Source organism: Phyllostomus hastatus, unplaced genomic scaffold (assembly GCF_019186645.2).
Source record: "Phyllostomus hastatus isolate PE091 unplaced genomic scaffold, TTU_PhHast_1.1 phas_contig_152, whole genome shotgun sequence".
In the NCBI taxonomy this organism is placed as follows: Eukaryota; Metazoa; Chordata; class Mammalia; order Chiroptera; family Phyllostomidae; genus Phyllostomus; species Phyllostomus hastatus.
In genome coordinates, this window is record NW_025333622.1 from 7,929,245 (window position 1) to 7,956,128 (window position 26,884).

Consider the following 26,884-nt stretch of genomic DNA (forward strand, 5'->3'; position numbering starts at 1 on the left):
CACTGGTACATAATTCTACCTCAAGAAAAGGTTTGTTCATTGCTGAGTGATTCTTAACAACTATTAGAAAATTCCTCCTTAGCTACAGCTAATATATGACATCCTAAATTTGACCCATATGCTCTGCTCTTCATTTTGGAGCTTCCTGGAACATCCTTTAACCCCCTTTCCACACAGCAAGTTTTCAAATATTTAAAGTTTTATGTTTCTCTCAACATATTCTTTTTTTTTCCAGTCTAATAGTACCTAATTACCAGTATTTTATGACATAATTGTATCTGATACATTATTAATGTACTTTGCAGTCTTTTTAAAAAACATTCATTTTCCTAACATCAATTAATTTGATTTCTTGCATTTTAAAAGCCACGTTTAAAGTCTGTTAGCTAGTTCTTCCTTCCCACCCCCAACTAAGTTCTGTTGTAAAAATAAGTAGGAAAGACTGCACATTATATTCTCTTCTTGGAAATTCACACTGGAAATTAAGTTTCTGAGAAGCTTTGGAGTAAAACAATATTGTGGAATTTCTTTAATCTGATTTTTCACAAATATATGTGATCCTTTTTCTAAGGAAATATATTACATTTTATGGGATTTTTTAGGATACTGTTTTGGAAAAATATATAAAGGCACACATTAGTGTCAATGGAATATTTATTGTTTATAGCATATGTCTTACAAAACCACAAGTCTGAAGTAAACTATACTTTGTTACTTAACAAAATTCTGGGTTATTTTTTTTTAACTCATGAGAAACAGGTGTATTATGTCACATACTTAGAGTATGAATTTTCTCTCATGTTTACTATAAGAAAAGGAGATACAAAGTGGGAAAATATAGCCATGCTAGAAAAGTAGAAACAATTGTTACTGTAACATTCTCTATTAAAATGTGTTTCTAATAAAACTTGTGAGTAATGCCCCTGAAATAAATATTTTTAACTTCTGCTTGTTAGAAAGCATTACTCTTTTCATTTTTTTTAAATCCCCCAAACACCAACAAATATATGAGCTGAACACTGCAATTCAAGTGGATTTCAAATGTTAAAATACTAAGATTCTGTTGGAATGTGTTATGATAAGTGTAAAAAACTCAAACGTTTAATTACTGGAGTACATTGTACTATATCTAAAAACAGCTGCTATAGAAAATAGTAGTAAACTAAAAGTGGCAGTTGCTCTGTTATTTGGTATTAAAAGGCTAAGACTCATTATGAAGTATTTGATGTATTTCATACTCATTCTTGAGCTAAATATTAAACTTTTACCTACAAAAGCTACTTAGCTATATGAATTTAATTATTCTTTTATAATTATGATAAAGATCTCATTTTTAAATTTTCTTCAGATCGCCCTACCTCCTGTTCTGTTACTATATTTATACTGTAAATATAGTATCTGCATAAGCACTTTTGAACATATAGAAATATGTTCCTTCTATGCTGCAACAATGTAATTGCATTATTTGGTATTAATAAGCTGTGAAAGAGACAAAAAAAAGAATTATCTTTGAGTTGAAACTACTTAACTCTGTGTCTGCTTTCTTTCTTTAGAAAGGTAGGCTGTCCTACACATCATCAGTGAAAACGTCTTTAAATGGAAAACTGTGCAGATGAAAATGGCAGCCAAGAGCCTTTGGAAGTGTGATTTTTTTGTTTTAAACCCATAAATGTTATCCACATTTCATGTCAGAAATATTAGCTTGTTAATTAAACCAATTTTAGAGTGTTGAAAATGTGTTTAAATAATGATAGTCTGAAGGAGCCTGAAGCAGGTCATTAAATCCATTGGGATTGGTGATCTGATTTCATTTCCATCCAGTCGAAGGTAGCTCAGGTGAGGTCCATAACTGAAGGAATCCTGGTCTGCAGGAAGTGTGGCAGGGGTAGGACATATCACAGAAACGTTCACATCTGGGGAGACAAAGAGAGTAAGAATGAATGACTTGGAACACAAGAGCCTAGGGCACGGAAGACCAAGAAACTTACAACGGTTGTATTGAGGGCTAGTCTTATAATCTATGAAAGTGGCAGGAAACCCTTTTTGCCTAATTTGGGAGTTTAACATATAAGTCTTATAAAAGTATTTCTGAAAAATAGGGCAAAATATGCATAGTCATCTCATTCCATATTCTGCTTTACTTAGTACAAAGCACTAGAAAGGACACGTTGTTAAAAGCTTTGATGGAAACAGGATGAGATGAGGCATGCTTAGATTAGTATAGGCTGAGACAGGAAGGATTTAGGATATTTGCTAGAAACAACAGTTCGAGGTTGGTATGGGAAAAATGGGGAGGTACATAAGTAGATGGATGGATGGATGGATGGATGGATGAATGAATATATAGGTGAAAAATCAGTCTATTAGAGAAAATGCTTGAAAATTACCTTAAAATGCAAAATTGCAAATTAATAGTGTATAACCAGTTTTTTTAAAAGTACATTTAACATAAGTATGTGTATATGTAGCACAGAAAAATAGCTTGAATTTTTATTCTTAAGTGTGTTTAATTGGCAAGGAAACATTTGCCAAAAATTGAATTACACAGAATTCAAGCCAGAAAATAATCCATCTACCTTTTCATATGGGTAAGGTGTGAGAAATTGTGCACCTGCTTTGGATCAGAGCCTTTGGCATTAATGATAATACTGAGGTTTAGGAGCATTCAAAAGAGAAGGCCTGTTAAACTAGCAAAATTCAGGGAAGTGTAGTAGCTGATCTCAACCATGAATCCATGTATTCTGCCTTTAAATCCCATTCTGAAACAATCTGGAGCAACAATTTTTCCTTAGAAAATGAGACACACATAAGTCGGGCAATGGTTCCCCTTTGTGTTCTGTTGGTACATAGTATTTACATTGTCCTGGAAGATTTCATGTGTAGAGTGAGGTTGCTTTGTTAGGGTGTTATGCCATTTTGTGAACTGAACTAGCTAAAAAAATGACTCATATTTGTAAAAGTTTTGTGTTTATAAAGTTTCTTTTTACATTATCACTTATTATCACACAGCCTTTATCAGGCATTATTTCGCTCCTCACCTGGGTGTTGTGAGAATAGTGGTTCAGACAGGTAAGGTAGTGCACACGAGGTATTTCAGCAAGCAAGTCAGCACTGGATCCCAGCCTGGCCTCTTCCTACCACACAGGGTGCCCTTCTTACTGGAAAGATTGTGTCCCTTCTGGGTGCTATCTCCTCATCCTCATTGCCCTCATGTTCCTTAATCAAAGCTTGTGTGAATACATGCAACATAAGAAACATGCACTCTAAATTTAATTATGTTTTATAAATTAATTATGGCATTTCTGAGAGGCCACCTAGAAGTCACTTATTTGAAAACACAACATTTTGCCAAATTTAAAGTCCCTTGAGTCATCCAGAAGAAATCAGTGTGCTGTCATCAGTTTGCATATGACAAGTTTACTGCTGTGTAAATTCTGAGATCTCTTCCTATAAAAGGTGTATTTCTTGGAGACTACTTTATTAACATGGCCAGAAAAACTAAGAATTTTAACAATGAATATAACACGGTGTGATATAATGGTGAGCCAATAATAGCCATGAAAATACTTATTTTAAATTATTTTTCTTAGAAAGCAAAAATGGCCATGCTTTATATCTACATTAAGAATCAAATAAATCAATTTCTCTTTGTTGATGTAGTTGCTCTTAAAATTATTGATAGAAAGCTTTCTAAGCTTTTGTATTCTCCGAACTAACGACAATCGTGCTGTTATTATACTACATGTGTGGGGAAAACAACTTAAAATGAGAAGCCCTAGGCTTGGTTTCCTGCTATTGTATTCATTCTTTGTTCTTGGCAAATATACATCCTCCCCGGTTGAGCCTCAGTTTCTCTTTCCTCAGAAATTCCTAACAACGGAACACAAGGCTCCTGTAAGGATAACTTGTGGCTCTCAAGTGAGGTCCTGGAGCAGCAGTATCAATAGTTTACCTGGGACCTAAGTGGTCACCTTGGACCTACTGAGCCAGACACATAGTCCTCCAGGTGATTCTGATGCTCACTAAGGTGAGAGACCAATTGAAAGACAAAAATATGTGAGAGAACACCCTTGTAAAAACTCTCTAAAATATGAGTGAAAGAACTACAGAGTCCTATTCTTCTTTATGTAACTTTGTATAATGACGTACGTGCCCACCTGTGCGTTGAATTTTGCTATCTCATTCCTAAACCCCTTATCCTTAAATTCTCAGGGGGAATCTCTAATTGATAAACAGGGATTTATAGGGAATTAATTTAAATTAACTCCCCACTTCAAATGTTTGTGGGGCTTTTGTTGTCAGATGAGGAATGCACCTGTAGAAGTATAGAATTTTCATCAGAAAAAAATTGAATGCATTTTGATCAATACTGGCTGTTCTACTATCTGGTTAAGTGAAATAGATTATAATCACATTTGGTGCTTCATGGTTTGCTTTTGACTACACAACTAACATATCTCATCACCATGGAAAAATTGCTGTGCTGGCAGCAACCTGCTTATTAATTCCTGGATTTTATGCTCAAGTATGCTGTTAGAAAAACCAAACAGATCTTGAATAAATGAGCAATGCCTGGTAGAAAATGGTCTGTTTTTATAAATGGGATGTTTATGTGATCATATACTTAAAGAAATCTTAGTTTGTAATAACCAGGCAGGATGGCCTGACAATTATCTATGTTATTTCCCTACAAACCACCTGACCGATTTTCAATGGAGGCATACATTTGCTAAGGCTGTTCAGGAGAGGTCTCCTCAAGATTTCCTTCCTAAAGGGCTGAGATTGAGGGTGCATGGAGAGGTGCCAGGCTGATTCCAATAACCCTGTGGCTGCACCAAGACATTGTCCACATCTACACCATAGTCAGCTAGATCTCAGGCATAATTGTGAAGGTGCCAAGTTTGCCTTTAACATCCCCAGTCTCTTCTTTCTCTAACTACATCTTTTCTTGATGGCACCTCTGCCTCCAAGACACTTGGCACTCATCGGGCACTCCCTTACTCAAAGCTGTTTTCAGGGAAGGGGAGGATATTCTACCTTGTTGATTGCTATTAGTACTAAGCAGTTGCCAAGTTCCAGGGATATTTGTTTCCAATTAAGTTGAGCACAGCCTTACCAGGGCAGTATTGGTCACCAGTCCATGGCCCCCAAAACAGCAGTCTCAGCATCACCCCAGAACTTGTTAGCAATGGATGGTCTATGGTCCCAACAAACCTACTCCAGCAGAAACTCTGAGGTGGAGCCTCAGGGTCTGTGCACACTGAAGTGTGAGAAACCCACTGCCCAAAGCAGAGACTCTAACGAGGGTGGTGTCAGGGAGCTGTGTTTAGGACAAAGGTACCTTTCTGATAACCTCTAAATCATATCCCTTCTATTACTGTTTGTGACATTGTTAGTACCTGGAACATTTTCTTAAATAAATCTACACAATGAGGCACAAAAATTAGAATCTTCTTAGAGTTAAAGAAGTAGAGATTTTTAGTTTCCCCAGTAGATAATTGCCCACTCTGGGTTACTAAAGTCCACTTTTCAATCTGCAATTTTAAGATTGAAACTTTTGGGTTCATTGAAAACTATCTGTAAATAGATAAATCTTAACACATTTTTTCAAGTTGATGTCTTTTTTTAAATTGTTGTACAGTGACAGTTGTTGCATTATTCTCCCATTAATCTCCCCTGCCTTACTTACCCACCACCTCCCACATTCAACCCTCCCCCACCCCCATTGTCTTTGCCCATGGGTTCTTAGCTTAATATACTTTAAAAATTGAAAATACACTGTAAAAATCTAAGTATACATTAGTTGGGGAAAAAAGAACAACAGATTTTGTATCTTTAAAGAAGATAGGGAATGAATTTAATGACTGTGAACTTTTTAGTCAAAGACACACCCTGATGGCTACTTACTCTTAATTTTGTTATGATCAAGATGCAGGTGCTGCAGGTGGGCATTGATTCTGGGGACCTTTGTGAGCCGATTGTGAGACAGCTGGAGATCTAGAATGGATGACACGTCAAAACCACTTGAAGGGAGACCTGCATCTGATAATTTGTTGTGGTTTAGTCTCAGAAAGGCCACTTTAGGAATCACATTAAAATAATTTTCTGGTATTCCCTCAATGGAATTGTTGTCTAAAAACAGTTGCATTGTGTTGGCTGGTAATCTTGGTGGCATATTCCTCAGGGCGTTCTTGGCCATATTTAGCTGTATGAGGTTCTTAAGTCCCTTAAAGGTGTCTCTTTGAAACGCGTTGTCTAGTAGTTTATTGTGTTGCAGGTCAAGAAGGGTCAGGTTCTCCAGGTTGCTGAAGGTGCCTTGAGGAATTCTGGACACCTTGTTTCTGGCTAATTGTAACTGTTCTAAACTTCTTGGCAACGGAGAAGGTACCTCCTCTAGCTCGTTATCCTCCAGAAATAAGAAAAGCAGCTTCTTTAGCTGGCTCAGGGCTCCTTTTTCAATTCCATAGTTGGTTATTTTGTTCTTGTTGAGATTGATCCATCTCAGCTGGGTGGCATTTTCAAATGGCTTCTCAGGAATTGTTTCTATCAGGTTGTTTTCAAGATAAAGATACCAGATCCTTGAAGGAATAGCAGGGATTTCTTTGAGACCACGATTTTCACAATATAAAGCAGTAGGGAAACTGGGGGGACAGAAACATTCCCTGGGACAATCAAAGTCTTGCTCATTCCAATCTTCTGGATCATGTAACTCATAGACTTGTCTCACAGTCCGAGTCCACACTGAGCCTGTTATGAATACCACCCAGATGATGAAACAGACTGTGGTTGCCATTATAGTATCTAGAACAAAGGAAACAATTGTTAAGTATTGAAGATCTTGATCTTTAGATAACTGTATGCACTAAAATGATCAGTAAACATTGCTTCTTTGAGGGGAGGGTAAACACCTATCAACATTTTATACACAAGTATTAATTTATACCCGTTTATTTAGTAAGCACTATATGAAGCATTTTGCAAAGCTGAAACTGACTCACCAACTTGTAGCTTTCTGGTTTTAACCCAAATGCAATGAAAACTGAGAAATGAAAAGCAAATTTTAGGAGCTCTAAGTGCTTTTCCATTTCAAGCTATTTAATGCAAGGAAGTTCATTGAAATCTGGAGTTGAATATGAGAGTACAAAAAGGTGACCTTTAAATAATTCAAATTGAGAGTCTGTTGTTCCTAGGAAGTAGGCATATGCTTTTACTTTTATTCCTAAATGAGCAGAACATCTGGATGAGATTTCCCAGGCTCTTTGGGCCTTGAACCAAAAAAAGCAATCAAAGAATGTTTTAGCAGTTTGTTGTGAGGAAGATTTTAAGATCTGAAGAAAAGTGTGTGATTAATCTTTTACTCTGTTGCTCAACTGCTCAGGTAAGTTTTATTTCGGGGTGTGGGGAGAGACTTCTAATATAAGTACTGGGTCAAGTTGTTCAGCTAAGAAATTTGAATAAAGAAATCTCTATATATCACAATTAGGTATATAATATATTTAATTATGGCATTTCTATGGTTGATAAGAAATAAATCAAAACATGGTTAGGATGCAGGTAGAGTTCCCTATTTTCAGTATGGCCACCAACAAAGAATAGGTTAACATTTACTGACATATGATACATCTAAAAACCATAAGCCTTTTCCAATGATTATAAACAAGATTATAGGTACAATAAACTCTTTTTAACAGGAATATATATCTATATCTCTCTATATAGTTATATATATAATATATGACATATATAATATATAATCACTAGCGTTTAACTAATATACATTTAGTTCAACTGCTTGATAATAAGGACTGAATAAATTTTACTGATTCTTTAGGAAAAGAGAAAATAAACCAGCATTATTTATGAAATGCTGAATTTCAACTTCGCTACTAAATTGAGGGAAAGGACAAGTGCAGAGCTGCTTCTGCAAGCTGTCAGATTTCTTACAATTGTAGAATGCGGCTCTGGTTATCTTCCAGCAGAAACATTAAAATATTTCTGTCTCTGTTTTTTTTTTTTCAGAATAGGGATTTGTTTTAGTTGTTGAAACTGTAATCCTGCCTCTGATGAATCAGAACTTTGAATTCTTAACTTTAAGAATTTAAAAAAGTGCAAAATAATTTACCTTGCTGTCCAGGAAATATACCGTTGAGTCCTGTGTCTGGGTCTGAAGTTCGCTAAAACTCAGTTAAGAAAAAAAAAACAAAGAAAAAAACTTTGACTAAAGTAATTTGTTTTTATTTCATGCTGTCAAGCCTCCTATAAGAAAAAAATAAGCTTACTCTGACCAGTCACCATGAATACCTTTTGATCTATTGTTTCCACTTTGACAGAGCTTCGGAAGCCCGCTTACCTCAGTCTTCTTGGATCTTCTTCTCCCCTTTCTATTGGTCACTGCTCTTTCACAGTAATGGATTGACCCAGGCTCTACAAACGTGTTTTTATGAATCCTCCCTAATATATATGCATCAGTACCTCCAACTTTAACCCCTCCAACAACCACAGCACTTAGTACCTAGACAGCACCACACAGGAAATTTTGACTTTAATCTCAAGAACCTATAACAATAATTGAGGGCATATTTCACCCTGAATTCACAGTTCCAATGGTATTATAGTGTACCAACATCTAGACCTGATTTATCAGCAGGCAACTTAAGGCAGTTTTGGTTTCAAGTGTAACGAAAGAGATTTTAAGACATTTTTTATAGCAGATCTTTTTTAAAAAATGAATACAAACAAAATAATGACCAGTGTTCTCTGCTTATGTGGAACTGTATTTTGTTTATTTGTTTTTTATTACATAAAACATATTTTCAATTTTTATTTAGATATACTTTGTTTAAGGGAAAAAGAGATAAAAATGTATGGAAAAATTAAAAAACAAAATCTGGAAAGCTATACCTAATGTTGGCATTAAAAGTAGTATTAGGCTCTGTTTTAGAGAAATAAATTTTTGTGTCTCTAATTCCTCCTAGGAGCTTTATTCCAAATACCTTTTTAAATGAATTCTTTTCTTGCCACAATAGGTATTTTACATTTACTTTGTTATAATATATTCTGTTTCACTGCTATTTTTTCTTTAACACATACATCTAACATTTTTCAGCTTTTATACTTGAGGAATTGTAATGCCTTTTGAGAAAAAGATGCAAAGTTTTTTTAAAAAACCTCATTTTCAGATATTATTTCTGAATATCTGAAATATTCAGAATGATTGATTATACTTTTGTTTTTTAAAAGAACCTGCCTTATTCTGAAATCAGGAAGCTTAATTTATATGACTTATTCAAAACTGTTCACATAAGTATTATGAGAGAGCACAGGGAAGAGGAAAGAGCATTAGGTTCAAAGCACCATTTCTGAGCCACCTCCCCCTTCCCTCCTAACCATTGGCAGGTCAATTGGAGCTTAGTTAGTCATCTGTAAAATAGTAGTGGACTGCCTCGCAAGGGTGTCCCTAGTTTGTGGTGAATGATTATGGAAATGTAAGCCTTTCTTTATTTAGAATTAGCCTTTCTGTCACAACTGGGAAATGCATTCAAGCTAAGAGCTTTTAGAAGACTCTACTTTTAGAGACTAAGTTCTGAGTGACACATGATCTCTTGATAGTTTTACAGGAACACTCATATCATATTTTAAGAAAAAAAGCAAATGTTATTTGCTTTCTCACAATGATATCTCTCTACCGTCTTTTTTTCTTTTCTCTTTTATCCTTTTCTAAGCCTTCAGGATATCAATAACAGATGATCTTCAAATCTGCACAGCTCCCCTTCAGCTACTCCCTTATTTCTTTATTTTCTTTTTTAGAGAATCTTATTTCAGTCATTTCTTAATTTTATTACACAGATGTTGCTACGAGTTTACTGTAGGAAAATTAGAGTAGTATACTGGCTGGCTGCCTTCTCTCTTCATTTTCTGTTCACCATTCCACCCATGACCTACCCACAAAAAATACGGCTTCTCATCTCTCCACTTCCCTAAAATTGCTCCCACAAAAACAGCAGTAACACTTATACTCACTAACTATTGAAGTCTGTTAGTGTTTGGCTTACTTGAGTTCTGACGTTTAGAATGCTGACCCTCCCCTTTTATTAAATGTTTTTCTGGCATCATTCTCTTCATTTTTACTTTCCTCTTTTCTTGACCTTCTCCTGTCTATATCCTGAAGCTTTCTGTTTCCCCCTAACATTTTTAAAAGTGTTTCCAGCATTTAGAGCTCTTTGAGATTCTGTCCTCTGTCCTGTACTCTTTTTGTTTTATACACATTTCCTGTGTTATTCCATGGTTTCAAGGGTTCCCTCTATTTAATAGAGTCTATTATGACGACTCCTGAGTTCCTCTCTCCAGCCCAGGCTCTGAAGGACCTGCCCTCAATTGTGGGTATACAGCTGCTTTCTAGAAATCACCTATTGCATTTCTCAAAAGCATATACCTAAAATAAAATTTACTATCTCCCTTTACTTCTAAGTACTTTTGTTATTTTATACTTTTGAGTGGTGCTATCATCTTATCCACCCTCCTAAACTAGAAATCTGGAAATCATTCTTATCTCTTCCCTCTTATTTTGTGAGCATAAGATAACAGTCACATTTTAAGGGTCCTGGGAGACATGATATAAATAAAAATGACCATCTACAGTGCTTCCCAGGTTTGGCGTCATTGTTTCCAGACCAAAAACACAGAATGTGTTCCAATGGTAGTATATTCTCTATCTGTATCTTGATTTTTCCTACTACAATCTAATCTAACCTGCTTTGATTACTGATTCTTGCAAAATGGAGACAAATTCTTCATCGAATCTGCTTTGATAAAAGTTCAATAAATTAAATTAAGAGGGTGGTGAGAATGTTTGAGTTGTGCCTTTTAAGAATTAACAAAAGACTTTTCCAAGTCTTATCTGACTCGGCTTAAATGCAGAAAGGAGGCCTAAGGGGTTATGATGTGGCTTTGCCATTGTTTCTTTAATGACAGATTGGTGTTTTAGAAGTCCATGGGGCTTCAGACACAGTCTATTCAATAAATATTTACTGAATGAAGCATAAATATCACTTTAGTAGCCATGAGTTTTTGATCAGCATAATTATGTAAATAGAAACATAGTGGAGATCTTGAGACATATGGTAAAAAAAAATCTGTGTTTGAGTTTTCCTTCTGTAACTTACTAGTTGTTTGAGCTTGTAAAGGCTATTTAACCATCATGGGCCTGAGTCTACCCATAATGCACTTGCCCTGCTGACTACTAGGAAGAGTTGTTTGAAAACCAAATAAAAAATGAATGTGAACATGTCAAAAAATGTGTAGGAAAATTTCATAGTGAAATAAATTAAAGGTCAAAGAGAACTAATAAGTTATTTATTTCAAACTCTCTTCTTTTACATATCAAAAATGAGGCCCTGGTATTTCTTCTGGCAGAGAATGTGATAGTAGGCATCTTGGATTACTTGAGAAAAGTCCTTCTAGAAATTGGAGAAAGGTTCAAGTGTTGTTGTGTTGGTATTTTTGTTGTTTTAACTTGTTTTTTTTTCCTTTTAGTACCTTCTAATGTTTCCTTTTTGTCTGTCTTCCTTTCACTTCTTCCTATTAAAAGCTGGGGAGAGGTATTTTGCTAAATTGTCTGAGTCTGAGGAGTTTATCTTGTTACAATTGCTGAAGATCATTGACGTTTTAAAAAAGAAAGTGCCTTAGCTTGTGTGGCTCAGTGGATTGAGTGCCAGACTGCCAGCTAAAGGGTTGCTGGTTCAATTCCCAGCCAGAGTACATCCTAGGTTGTGGGGCAGGTCCCCTCTCATACACCCCAGGGTGTATGAGAGGTAATGACCATTGATGTTTCTCTCCCTTTCTCCTTTCTCCCCATCTCTCTAAAAATAAATGAATAAAATCTTAAAAGAAAATAAAAGAGAAAGCAATGCATGAGTGTAGTATAAAAGACATAAAACTCTGGTAGGATTTCAAATTTGTTGGCATATGTGATGAATCTATTTTAATGACAGTTGTACTATTAGTGCTCCCAAGAACTTTGTTTATGGATAATTGACTGGACTTTTGCTGAGAGAAATAATTTGCTCTTAATATATCAATTTCAGCCTTGTTTGACTAAACTCTGTCAAATAATTAAAAAGCATAAAAGGAATTCCCTAAAATATATAGCTGACACATGCACATATTAATATATATATAATTTTAAAATTTTGTCAATACAATACCTTTAAAACATAGTAATGATACATTTAAAAGGTCAAAGCCACTATACAACTGATAATGAAGATAGCAACTCCCAACTCACCCACCTCAGTGTAAGGCTCATTCCCAGATGGTCATCTGGTCAACCCTGCACTAATTACTTTTAGTATTCATTTTAATGTCCTTGTATTCCTTTTTATTTGATGTACATTTTAAACATCTATACATTTCATTAGATAAGGATTTAGCACACTTGTTTAGTATCATTTTGTATCACTCCACCTGCAGCCATGATGCTCTTCAGTGAGTATGAATGGCTGCATATCCAAACTTCTATTTAATATTCACTGCATACATTATTGTGCCACATAAATATTATTTACTTCTAATAAAACAATGAAAAATATTTTAATTTTTATTTTATCACATGTATTAGCTGTTATATAAAAGAATATACAGTGTGTTATATACACATACACAAATACTTCACTAATATTTTCCCAAATCTCAAACAGAATTACAAAATCATTTTGAAAAAATTTTGGCACTCAGCAAGTAGGGGTAACAGAGTGTGCTGTTTGAAAGCCATATCTGCTTGGGTTTAAATAAATCTCTTCCATTTACTAGCTGTGAGGCCTAGAACAATTATCTTTGCCTTTGTCTCTGTATTTGTAAAAATAATAATAATGGTAATGATAATAATATCAATAATGCCCCCCTATATGGTTGTTATAAGGATTAAATGAGTTAATATTTTTAAGGCATTTAGAACATTATAAAACTGTTAATGAATAAAATCAGATATATTAGGTTTACTGTGTTTTCCTGAAGATATCTTCCCTGGAATTCCATATCCTCCTACTTCAATGTGGTTTGCTGGCTATTGCAGACCAATCAAAGCAAATTTGGCAGATGATAACTGTTCATTTGTATGGCACATTTTCATTGTCTCATAGTTAAATGAGAGCTATAGGAATCCTCCCTTGCAACCTACACAGAGGTATCTTACATAACAGCTACTTATTTGCAACAGGTGTTAAAAAATTCACCTACTGAATCTTCATTATCAGGTTTCTTCAAATATTAACAAGCATACCTTAGATGTAAATTAAAACTATACCCCAAAATCACACTGTCTCTGCTAACATGCTGTCATTCAAAGTACAGTTATGGATAATACAGCCCTTGCTTCCTGGGCCTGTGGGATTGTTGGGATTCTGGGCTTCCTTCACTTATTTCCTGTGTAAGATCCCTTGTTACTTCCTGGGCCTTGTGTTCTGCTCTTGGTTAACTCCATCCACAATGTTGGGAGAACACAGCCTCTAATCACTTTCTGTGCCTATGAGATAATTTTGTGTGTCCATGTGTATAAACTCACATGTTTAAAAAGTATTTATTCACTTAGCATAATGCTCTCCAGATCCATCCATGCTTTTGCAAAGGGTAGAAGCTCCTTTCTTTCTGCTGCATAGAACTCTATTGTGTAAATGTACCATAGTTTTTTGATCCACTCATTTACTGATGGATACCTAGGTTGCTTCCAGCACTTGGCTATTGTAAATTGCGCTGCTATGAATATTGAGGTGCATAGGTTCTTTTGAATTGGTCTTTCAGGATTCTTAGGATATAATCCCAGCAGTGGAATTACTGGGTCAACGGGCAGTTCCATTTTTAGTTTTCTGAGGAAACTCCATACTGTTTTCTACAGTGTCTGCACCAATTTGCATTCCCACCAATGGTGCACTAGGGTTCCCTTTTCTCCATACCCTTTCCAACACTGGTTTGTGGATTTTTTATGATGGCCATCCTGACTGATGTGAAGTGGTATCTCAATGTGCTTTTAATTTGAGTCTCTCTCATGACTAGTGATGCTGAGCATCTTTTCATATGTCTCTGGACCCTCTGTATGTCCTCCTTGGAGAAGTGTCTGTTCAGGTCCTTTGCCCATTTTTTAATTAGATTTTTTGTCTTCCTGGTGTGGAGTCGAGTAAGCTCTTTTATGGTGGGGGGAAAATGGAGACAACTATATTGTAACAGCAATAATAAATAAATAAATAAATAAATAAATAAATAGTATTTATTCAGCCTGCCCACTTAACTTATATTTTGACTGGATAGAATTCTAATTTAAAATAGCATTCCTTCCAAATTTTGGAGCTATTTAAAACATGATTATCTGGTTGCCTCTGAAATCGAAATGTAAAAGGTTGAAAAATTGTAATTTTCAATTTTCAAAATGCCACCTTCTTCTGTTCTCTGAAAATAGAATTTGCTTTGAATCAGTCTCCAAGCTGTGACAACAATCTGCCTTAAGAGGTTGTATGTTTCTCACCCACTGGGTACTCAAGGAGACCTGTCAACCTGCAAATTCATTCCCACAGAGCCCAACTAGTTTTTTTCTATTTTCACTTTTTGTAAATCTTAGCTAGTGCTCCTTCATGTGAGACTAATTCTCTTATCTTTTCTACTTCCCTTTTCAAAAACTTTATGCTTTCTAACAGATTTTCTTAATTTTGTTTCAGACCTTTAAAATTTCTATAGCATATATTTACTTTGGGAATTTGTTCTCAGTTGTTCCCTTCCTAAGACATTCTTTCATTTCTTGTAATTACTATCTTTTATTATCTCATTTAAAATGAGATGAAAATCTCCAAGATTTTTGTAGATCTTAAGTTTTTTCTACTCTGTGATTATTTATTTCCTTTGATTTCTTTTCTTAAATCTTGGTTTGACTTGGCTTATGGAAATATTTTATATTGGGAGATTTCCTTACATATCTGATAGTGCTGTGCTGAACTTTGAGACTTAAGAACAATGCACTAATAATCTTATTGGAAGACCTATGGGAATTAATACCACTCAAATTCATTCTAAAATGACCCCGTTTGTGTTCTTTCTGCCTGTCTGTGTATGTGTGTGCTGGGTATAAATTGACCCCCCCCCAATTTTTTTTCAATGCTTGTTCATCTATCATACTTTTCATAGCTATAATATTTATTAATACTACTAAACATGAGTTTTTTGTATTGTGAATAGATAGCAAATAGTTTTCATCTATAGTTTAGCCTCTGTGTTTGAAACATCCTAAAGTTATGCTGATTCCCAAATTGATCTGAAACTAGTAGTAAATCCTGTCACTTCTAATCTATGTTTTTATTCAACTTGGATATTTATGACTCCCTACTGTCAGTTGCTCTAAGACTGTATGAGAATACTTTACCTAATCAAGAAATAAAGATAAAAATCGCTCTGTGATTCTTGAGTGAGTAGTTACCAACTACCCAGAGTTACTCTCCTCTAGAATGATTTTCTTCTAGCTTCTCAAGCCCTCTTGATTTCTGCCACATTAGTCTCAGCACCATCGGCCTTCAGAGTATGCTAAGATAACAGGAGGTAAGCAGCCTGAAAGCCAATTAGTTTGAAGCACATCTCCAACAAACTTCAGAAGAGGTCTCTTACAAGACAATATTTCATTGAAATGCTGAGAAAAATACTACTAGACTCATGATATTGCAAGTAATTGTATATTCATTAAATTGTATATGTATTCTTGTTATCCTTATCTTCTTTTCACACTGCCCATCCAGGCCATCTCACATTGGAGCTGTGTTGTTGTGACAATCAATTTTCAGTTGTTTCCTGCATACCATATAGCATCCATTATAGTTTGATTGCATATGTACTCTTCTCAGTCAGCTGGTCATAGACAAAGCCCCTCTGAGATCATAAGTGTGCCTGAGGAAGGGGCAGCAGGGACACAGGACCAGAACCTTTTTGGTCTTATTTGCATTTATATCATGTTCAGATTTTAGGCTACATAGATCAGATAATATGAGTTTATGGGCAATAAATGTCAAATTATTGTTTAGCTTCCCATCATGACAAGTTTCTCAAAAACAGGATAAGTATTTACTCAATATAGCATGCCCTTGCTTCGAAAAGCTAGGGATTTAATTCTTTTATTGAGGCTTACCACCTACCACATTTAATGACATGATCTGCTTCACACTGTTTAAATATCACTTATTCTGATGAGTAATAAGTAGTGGGATCACTGTTTGGAAAGTCTTTGATTGCCATGAACAAACTCAGATCTTTCAGCATCTCAGCAATGGGCTCACACATGGCCTCCAAAATTCAGGGACTCTCCATGTTCTTAGTGGAAATGGGTACATAGCTCAGCAATTTGTCTTCACTTTGGAGAGATAGCCCAACTTTCTTCAGAACCCTAAACCCTTATAATAAATCAATGACTTGGCTGCCCTATTGATCCTCTGTTGTATTTATCTCCAATGCTCTGGCATTCAGGTATCTAAATAGTGTATCTAGCTAATAAAGTTTTCCCTCCAGATTGTATCACAGCTGTTCGTGAGATGGTTAGCTCTGCAGACTAAAATGTGATACAAAGCCAGAGAGTTAACACAATCCAGAAACAGTACAGCAAAATTCTATTGCTGTACCTGTCTGGTGAAAGAAAACAGACTGCCTCTAGCAATTTTGTTTACTGGAATAGTGGAAAAAGACATTACTCAGGTCAGTTGCTTCATACAATGTCCTAAGAGCTGTGATGATTTAGACTGCATATGAAACAGCAGCTGCCATCTAATTAAACTTTGGAAAATCCATTTGTATTCTCTAAAACTATTCTTCTATCACCAAACACTAGACTTAAATGGAAATCTGAGAATTATTAACCCTGCATTTTTAGTCTTAAAGGTAGTGCTAGTATTTCCAATTGTTTTATAGAAGTGATATTGCTATTAATTTACTCTTTTTTTGTAGGGGTGGAATTTTCTACTCTGTAATTTTCTACTTGGTCTTTTTAATCAGAATGGTTCTTCTTTCATGGGTAACAGAGACAGTATGAAAAAATGTATCACTTTCTGAGGTCACCCATTCCAACTATACACATAAAATTTGGGAAACAAATTTGGGAAGAATATGAGCTAAATAAAGGTAATTCTCCATTTGTTATCTTAACATCAAAATACCCTAACTAGCAAAGGCAGGAGTGCCCTATGGTCCCAGGAATTAGTTATTAGTTTTGTTTCAGAACTACATTTTCTCCCTTCAGGCACAGTTACTCTGGTCATGAATTTTCATTCTTTTAGAAGACTAGGTTAAAATATATAATAGGTGATACCACAAATGCATGCATACATATCATCATAAGGTGCTTATTTAAAACAAGTTATTCTTTCATTCTGTTAGCTCTAGGTCCATGATTTGACTAAAGCTTAAAAATTCAGTGAAGGGCAGACATTCTGCATCATACATCATAATGGCTCATCCAAGGCTCTGATAAGCATTTTTAAAGACGTTTTGATTTTACAAATCAAATTAGCTCCATGGAGAACTTTGCATCTCTTTCACTCTCAGAAATTTCATTATCAACTAGCCATTTTCTTAGGAGCAGACAATTCTGACTTTATGTCAATCCTTGTACCTATTAACAGGAAATATACCTATTTTATGCCTTGGTATTTAAAAGATACTACTTGATCTCTTCCACTCTGGGTTTATCCTGATACTCCCATCTCCAATATATTTCTCAGTTCATGGTGAAGGCGAATGGGTGGATTACACATGATAAATCCACTACAGAATTCCGTTGTATGCAATTTTTATTTTGTGCCTTTGCAATATATTAGTGGACCCATTTAATTTAATGTATGCTTCTGCTGAGTTCCATTATGTGATGTGTTCCAGCAAACAGACGATTCCTAGTTGTTTAAATTAATTTGGTGAATCCAGAATCCCTCGAAGTGTGCTCAAAAAATCTAAATTCAATCTGATCTAATATTATGGTTCCCTTCCTTGGTTGAGTATTTTCAGAAATTATCTTTTCTGAATATTTAGCCCATATAAGTTAGGAAATGCTTGTAGTTCCTTTAGAGTATATTTTCATCCCTAGATTTTGCTTTCTACAGGTTCTGGCAGAAGTAAAGCTTGCTTGAATATGGTTGGTAGGGTATATGAATGTCTCATACAAGATGGACAGCAATTTGAACATTTCACCTAAAATGTCATATGGTGTGCTTGAGTGTGATATTGTTATGTTACAGAATTATATGCTTACAATTTTGTAATACATGATTTTTGTAATAAACAGGGGTGTTATTTTTGCCAGACCCTATAATTGATACCTTATTTTTACCTCTTATTATTGGTTAGGAATCCTTTCAGGTTAAGGGGTAAGGACATGAAAAGAACAAAGTTCCTTTTAAAGTTAATGCCTTGAGTTGAAGAAGTAGCAGCATCTTCAAACAAGTAAGAATTGCTTTACAAACAGAGGAAAATGGAGCTCTCTCAGCAAGCAACACAGATTCCGTGGGGTTGAGGTATGATAGGCATTCCCACTCATCTGGACCTTATTGTATAACCCTAGTTAATCTTGGGGGACTTTTTTTTCAGATCAATTCCCTAACTTTTATAGAGACAAAATTAATAGTGCATTAATTACAGGTAAGAAAGTGTGTGTGTGTGTGTTTCACCCTCTCATCCTGCAGCAGAAAGAAATGAGAACTTTATCTTTTAAGAATAATTTTATCAAGTCCTTATATTTCGATCCCAAAACATAAACTGAAAATTTAGGAAGTTGAGCTTGCCATTCTCTCGTTTCCAGCTACTCCATGGACCTTTAGATGCAGCCACTCTGCCCTTTAGTCCTATTTCATGTCCTTTATACTTCCCTATAACGTCTATGTCTCTCAAACACTTACCCTCAGGAGATGTGTCATTTTAGGTAGCCACAGGTATGTCCCATTTTTGTGGGTCACTGTCTTCCCAGCTCCCATCCCTGCATAGTTTCAGAATTTTTACTACCTTTTACCTGAAGTATGCTGATAATCAATCTTACTCTTCCCCACATTTCCCAACAATCTGATGTCATAATGAATTTCTGGCATCAATATCTTTATCAAACCAGGCCTCTAGACTATGAACACCAGTTAATAACTCTAGGTATTTTAATCAAAACAAAATTTCTTTGAAGATAGTAAGTGAAGTCATGTAAATGAGAGGAAGCTGAAAGGCTGGATTTGGAAAACAAGCAGAAAACAAAGAGACTTTTAGAGAATCATCTAGCCAAGTAGCCACTGCCAACACTGATAGTGCTCCCTGGGGGCCCTAACTGGGAGCCACTGCAGACAAGTTCTAAGCCAGGAACAAGCATCTGCTTGGCAGAGACAGCCACAGGCTCTACTGGGATTTAGGAGGGTAGGGAAGGAAGAGATTCCTGGGGTCTGCTAGGCCCCACCCACCAAGATTGCAGTCAAAGGCAGTTCCCCACATAGAGGAAAAATGGAGTTGGGGCAGATAATCTTTTACCCAGAAATATATAGTTGCTTAATAAAAAGATTAAATGGGATTTTTTTTTTTTGCACAAGAGATTTTTTCATGATTTGTCTTTTGCTTACTGCATGATCAGGATTCTTTTACCTGGACTTTTGCAGTTTTCTGAATTTACTGTTATAGCATCAGTCCAAACCGTGCTCATAATGCTTCCTCTACCAGAAATCCTCTTATCACCTGCTTATTGATAGAATACACACTCAAAGCACTTTTTCCTCCGTGATGGCTTTCAGTATTTCTTGTCCCCCACCAATAGAAATGAGTATATGCTCTTATTAAAAATTACAATACCTAATGTAGACTCAAAAAATTCTAACTCAAACAATTTGTAGTTGTTTCAATCCTTGTCTTCTAGGCTGTAAGCTCCTGATGCTGGCATTTTTTTTCTGCTTTTTTGTTTTTTAAATTGACCATCATTGTGCTGACATACCATAAGTGTTTAATAGATGCTTATGCTTATGTGATGAGGAAAAGGAATTAAATTTGGTTGACTGCTCTCATAGCCCTTTTAGCCCACCTTTAACTCCATAACAAAATAATTTTAAGCTGTGTTCTTTAATTTTAAGCATCTAATTCTTAACTTTTTTTCTATTATGAGAATCAGTTACATAAAATAATTTAATATTATTAACAATTATATTTAGCCTTCATTTCAATAGAAATTTTCAGTTTCACTGACTGTAACTACTCATTGGGGTTGGATATTCCAATTAATTATTTGCATACAAATAGGTTTTTCCTCTCTTTTTTTACTTATTTTACTAAATTCCTCTACTTCTTAGGACTTTTAGAATAAAAATTACTCCTGTTTATGGACTTTCTGTATTTCCCTCAAAATTTAAAATGTACCAGAGCAAAAGAGTTTTAAATAAAATCATTGCTTAGTAGTTTTATCACTGGATGGTAAATTTGTTTTTTAGTTAAAGAAATAGCTAAAAATAATGTGTAATTAAATGCTTAACACTGGCATCAGCGGCATCAGCTATCCACATTGGATTGGAATGAGGTATCTGGATTGGAATGAGGAAGCAAGATTCACAGTCAACTGTCTCCCTGCCTGGGACTGTGGGGGATTCATCTAATCTGCATGGTGAAACAGAGGCCATGAGGACACTTATCTTATTGGTTATTTTCACAATTAAGTATAATTCCATATGTAAAACATGTAGAACAAAGACAATCATGGAAGTTTAGCTTTTATTATTGCTGCTATGAAAAGAAATAAGAGAGTCAGAATGTTAGGAGAAAAGGGTCTAACTGGCATGGAAGGGCAAAGCTGGTTCATGAAATGTCAAACATGTCTCCACTGAAGCAGGAGACTGGCGTCCTGTTTGCTTACGTAGCCAGACTTTAAGTGCACATGATTCTGCTTAGTTTCCATAAAGTCCTCTCTTGCGTTTTATTGATATTTTGCATTTTTCACTATTCACCTTTTTAAAAATTGTTATTTTTTTATTTATTTAAGTAGCTGTCTCCATTTTCACCCCACCACTGCCCACCACCCCACCTATCCCCACCTCCCACCCTCGAACCTACCCCCTTTGGCTTTGTCCATGTGTCCTTTACACATGTTGCTTGACAACCCTCTCCCCTTTTCCCCCATTATCCCTCTCCCCCTCCCCTCTGGTTTCTGTCAGTTCGTTCTTTATTTCAGTATCTCTGGTTGTACTTTGCTTGCTTATTTCTTTTCACCTTTGTATGTCTTTCCTCATGCACAGAACTTTTAATGTAATTAATGTGCACCTTCTTATTTATACTTTTTCCTGTAAAATTGTATTTTTATATGAATGAATTTTGAATTCATATAAATGTTATTGGTCTTATTGTTTCATTTTTTAACCAATAATTTATTTATTTATTTACTTATTTACTTATTTATTTACATTGAATTTATTGGGGTGACATTGGTTAATAAAATTATTTAGATTCAAGGTGTATAATTTTATAATACATCATCTGTATACTATATTGTGTGTTCATCACCCCAAGTCATGTCTTTTTCTACCACCATTTATCCCCCCTTAAGCCTCTTCTGCCTCTTCCAACCACTGTTTCTCTCTTAGTGACCATTTTTATGATTCTACCTTGCACTATCTTGCACTAATACATTTTGCCTACTACTTCTCATTGAAAGCCTGATTTTTTTCTTTAGGAGATATTCTTTGAAAAACAGCTAAGATGTTGTATAACAATGTTCTTTCCATTTTTCTTGTTGGAATAGTATTCATGTTCCTGGCTAGAGACCCCATCCATAGTTTCCATATTCATAATTTTGGATAAGATGCTATTTCTTTTCCTATTGAAAAGGGTACCATTCCTAATTGAGGTATTAAGAAAGTAGTCATCTAAATAACTATAAATTACAAAAATGTGCATTGCTAGTGTATGCCCAAAAGCTAAAGTGTTGAAGAAGTGTAACACAAACCTACTTTTTTTGTGTGTAATTTTTAAATAAAACCAAATAAAATGTGTTTGTTATTTTATGTTTGGTGCCAGTGTATAGTAATGGAGATTCCAGAAATGACTGTGAATTTCATTTATTGAATCTGAAGAAATACACAGCACTGATGGTAAGATGGTTAACCTTTCCGTCTGCTAAATTAAGGGAGCAAAACTAAAGTGATTGCAAAAGTATTGAGAAAGCCCCAATCTAGTACCTTTGTTCTTGGTCCAATTTTTAAAAACATAAAAAAGACACTCACTAATAATATAAAGGAAAAGTTATCAACTTTTTTGCTTTAAAAAATCTCATTACTAGTTTGTAGCTCCTACTGATTTTCAGTTTTATATATGATATAATTTAGTTTATTTTTCTCTACTGGTGAAAATACAAAACAAATAGTGTTTCCATTAACAAAAGAAAAAAAAAAACAAGAAAAAGAACCTATGTGATTCATTGTCAAGTAAAAACTAAAATAATTTTAATTTATTTAAATTTTAGTATCTACTACCTATCAGTATTTAATGCTTCAGAAAGTTCAAGTAGGATAAGGGTTTTGACATGGTCATTGTTTTTGGTAACTTTCCCTATATTTAATATTGAGTTTGAGGGCAGTAACTGTTGACCTTAACATAAGCTGTTATGTGGTAAAGAAAAACAATATAAAAGATTTTAACAGGAAACAATATTGGGGAGTTTTTGAGAATTATGTCACCACTGGAGCATGTTTTTAAGCAGAGAAATATTGCAGCATTTCAGTTCTAGATCAATAGCAACTGAAGTTAACAATCATTTATGAATAGCCATGATATAGCTTGCTAAGTGCCATAAAAGATATTAGTGATATCGAAGAGAGTCTGAGAACTCAGGTGTCAAGCCACCTCCCTGTCCATTCAGCAGCTACTCAGTCTCCCAAAGACTAATTTGTTTAAAGAAAAACTCAGAAATGCTGAGGCATGATTTGTGTTTAAGGATGTTATGAAATATATGTATAGTACAATATGTAGAGAAGAGATTTAGAGGAGTTTGGAATAAATCTCTGCAACAACTTTTACATTTTGTAATGGAAACCTTACACAATCAAAACTTTTCCCCAAATGCAATCCCAGTAGTTGTGTTTTCCCATAGTTGACTTTTACACCATGAAGATCCCATGAAATGATATCTGCGACATTATTTTAATTGTGTCGATGGATTCTAAAGATCTTATTTGTAGAATCCTTAACATATCAAACTCTGTGTTTGTGTGTGTGTATGTGTGTGAAAGTGAGAGAGAGAGAGAGAGAGAGGAGGAGGAGGGTGGGCAGAGGGGCAGGAGGGGGAAGAAGAGAAAGAGGAAGAAGAAGAAGGAAAAAAGAGATTGTTGTTGCTAAAGATGGGTTTACCTCACTGAACCAGAAGAGAAAGGCTAATTTCAAATTCAAATTTTACACAAGCGTACACTTTCCAGTTCTGCCTGAGGAAACATGATCAGCTGGGCCCAGGAGATAGCACAGCATCAAATGACTGCTGGAGCCCTTTGAAATCACCTCTGCACACTGAAATCAAACTTAACACCTTGAAAGCAGGACCGATAGAAATTGGGTTTTCAAAGTATCTTTCTCCTTGCCTGCCCAAACTATAAAATAATTTCTTTACATTTAGCTGAAATCTTGAAGTGAGCTCAGGCATTGTGTTTATAAAGAGATCTGTATCCAAAATGACACAGTTATTATTTTCACCTTTGTATATTTTCAATTATAGTCAAGGTTATTCTTACATCTGCTTGGAATTAGACTAAAGGGAATTGTTAGGGAGAAAAAAATTGAAGGGGAAAATTGAATAAGCATACACATTTTATAGAAAGGAATTCTTGTAAAGTAAAGCTATTGGAACCTGAGGTAACTTGGCCAGGTGTATCTGCCACTAAGCATTTTCCCCAACTTGTGTAGAGAATTGTAGTTTTTATTTGAAATATTAGAAATCTAAAAAGAGCTGGCCACATGTTCCACTATACATTTATAATTTCTCCCAAACCAAACAACTTAATTTCAAATATTTTCAGCCAAAGGACAATAATATTTTCACTGTTAAAATCATTTTCAACTCTCAAAAATCCTCTGACCTATTGGCTTTCTAAGTTGATACTCACTCTCTACATTATTTCTAGGGTTTTAGCTCAAACTTATAAACTTTATGCAAAAATGTGTGAATTCTTTGGCTTATTAAGTCCTTTAATGGCCAATTAATTACATTACTTTTAACATACAGTATGGGGCAAAATTAAGTTTACAGTTGTGTCAGAAACTATTCTTGTATTATTAATCAATTACTGTATTATTTTCCATATAAACAACTGTAAACCTACTTGTGCCTCACCCTGTATTTACTCAATGAATATTAAGGAAAGTGTCCTAAAAAAATTTTAAATATACACCTTACTCAACTAAATTCTGTTTTTAAAGATTTTATTTATTTATTTTGAGAGAGAAGAGAAGAGGAGAAAGAGAGGGATAGAAACATCAATGTGTGGTTGCCTCTCAGGCACCTGTACTGGGGACCTGGCCACAACCCAGGCCTGTGCCCTGACTGGGAATGGAACTGGAGACCCTTTGGTTGACAGGCCAGCACTCAATCCACTGAGTCACACCATCCAGGGTTCAATTAAATTCTTATAAGAATGAAAAATGACTTAAATTCAGATTTTAAAAATAATGTTTTAATAGATAATCCAAAAAGATTTTTTAAAAGCACATTTTAAAATGAATATTTTTCTAGAATCTTTCCATATTCTTTCAATAACCTTACCTAAGGGTTTCTTAAAATTTAGAATCATCCAAGGAGCTTGTCAAAATTTCATGTTCCTAAGGCTTAATTCCAGATTCTGATATAGTAGTTTTGAGATGGAGCCCAGGACTCTGCATTTTTATTATGACTCCAAAGTGATGCTGATTCAGATTGTCCAAGCATAACACTCTGGAAAAGTTTATACTCTGTATTTTTTTAAATTAAATTGTGATGTCTCATCTCAAATTGTCTTTTCCTTTGTGCTTCCTAGGAGAGCACAAACGTTCAAAGCTGGCTTTTTTTTAGTTATATTATAATCTGTCATGAGGGAGTTACTTAAGCTTAAAGTCGAGAGAACAGCATAGAATTTCACTGTCATCTCTGAAATATAGCCTTGTTGTCCTTTAGAATTTAGAATTTTCCATAGCCTCTGAGAAGGGAAAGAAAAATAGAGAAACTTTTGAATTTACATTCTGCCAGTTGGCTGCTATGCCATTGTGAGCAGAGTGACAAAAAACCTGCACCATTTTCTTTCCATTTTCACCAGATGGAATCTATCACATCTATTCTAAAAGCGCTCCGGGCTGGGTGGGATGTGCTGTGTCCCATCGGCTCCTGTGTCCACAGGATCCCTACTGCTGGGCATTGCGTCTAGCTCTTTAGGATTTATAAACATCCTTAAAAAAACTATTAATTGGTCTTTACTGATAATTCCTTTTGTTTTCCTTTACTATCATAAGTTTATTCCCTGGGTGTAGAGGAAAGAAACTACATCCTTTCCCCAACTGGTCTAGCTCAGCTGATGCTTTGTCACCTTTACCAGGTTCCATGTGCAGGTGGGAAGCCACTTTGTGTCCCTTGAGCTTCCCGCACTTTGGGGAAAAGTGTTATCATTGGTAATTATTTGACTAAATGGAGATGAGTATTTCTTCCATAGAACTCATGTTCTAACTGGGTGGATAAGAGATGTGTAAGCAAACAACACAGTATTCAGAGTGTGTGGCATGTGACAGTGGTGAATGTCATAGGGGTCAGATGAAGAAATGAAAGAAGAAAGAAAAAGAGGGAGAAGAGAGGAAAAGAGGGATAGAGAGAAGGAAGAAGTTCAGAGAAATTTGATTTCATGATAGGAGAAAATGACTTTCCAAAAAAGTGGCATTTAAATCCCCCCTAAAGCATTTGGACATGGGCCTAGAAAAGTGTGATGTATTAAGCATAGTGAGTGGTCAGGCTGGGTCTAAAATGGGCATTATTAGACTTGTTGCTGATGAGCACCTCACCAAATACTGTATTTGATTAACCTGCATTTAGCCAAGTAAATATTCCCTAGGGCATGAAATAAGAATTGGAGGGAACTACAGGGTATTACACAAAACAGCCTGCACTGAGCATCTCTGGAGTTTGTTATAAAACACAAACTTCTCTTTCTTCTTTAATATGTTGTGCTATGTGATGACAAGGACTCAAATTTCTTGGCTGTGGTGTGTTCTTTCATAAGATGATGTTCAACATTTATGCTTGTCAGTAATGTCCATCTTGATTAAAAATCTATAGTCTTTATAATACCTGATACCAATTAAAGTACATCATGTTTTACAATTTAAGTAGATTATTTTGTAGCTGAACAAACGAGGGCTTAGCCACATGGTGACTTGATACTGAACCCAACAATCAGTATTGAAAGAAATAAGTTTTTATTAACAGAGTTCCAACCTTGGGAGGACTGAGAGGTTTTCCACTCACAGACCTTCTGTCCCACAAGACCCAGAACTTCCTTTGTTTCCCAACAGGCTACAAGCCAAAACCAAGCCCAGAAGTTCCCCATTTCCTTACCCAATCTTAAGCCAGTCCCACAAACAGATCTCCATCCTCTCTAGCATGGGCACTTGTGGGTTTCAGAGTCACCATCCTCTCCCAGAAGTTCTCTCCTTCAGGATCTGGGGTACATTGTCCTCAGCCTCCATGTAGCAGTTCAGGAAACTGTGTGCCATGTTACACTGGATCATGGTAGGGTCCAGGGAAGCACATGTCCCAAGAGAGTAGCTTGTCCCTCTGTTCTTCAGAGAAGCAGAAGTAGCTCCTCTCTCACTCCAAACCACGTGGCTTCTCCCTTACACACCAGACCTCTTCTCTTGGTGGTGGACT

At 35.4% G+C, this 26,884-nt stretch overlaps 1 protein-coding gene across 5 annotated transcripts; it reads right to left on the reverse strand.

The window, feature by feature from the left end:
- Positions 1–640: 640 nt before the first annotated feature.
- Positions 641–26,884, reverse strand: KERA (keratocan). 5 transcript variants are annotated; one of them, XM_045830558.1, is made up of 4 exons: positions 26,573–26,884; positions 8,123–8,180; positions 5,908–6,801; positions 641–1,913 (listed from the first exon to the last, which is right to left on the reverse strand). In XM_045830558.1, the coding sequence occupies exons 3-4, from the start codon at positions 6,791–6,793 to the stop codon at positions 1,741–1,743; spliced, it is 1,059 nt and encodes a 352-aa protein (XP_045686514.1). In that variant the 5' UTR covers positions 6,794–6,801; positions 8,123–8,180; positions 26,573–26,884; the 3' UTR covers positions 641–1,740. The 5 variants fall into 5 exon arrangements, with proteins under 5 accessions (XP_045686514.1, XP_045686512.1, XP_045686510.1 ...); XM_045830556.1 differs by lacking the exon at positions 26,573–26,884 and adding an exon at positions 8,351–8,394 and having other exon boundaries at positions 8,123–8,174; XM_045830554.1 differs by lacking the exon at positions 26,573–26,884 and adding an exon at positions 8,351–8,390.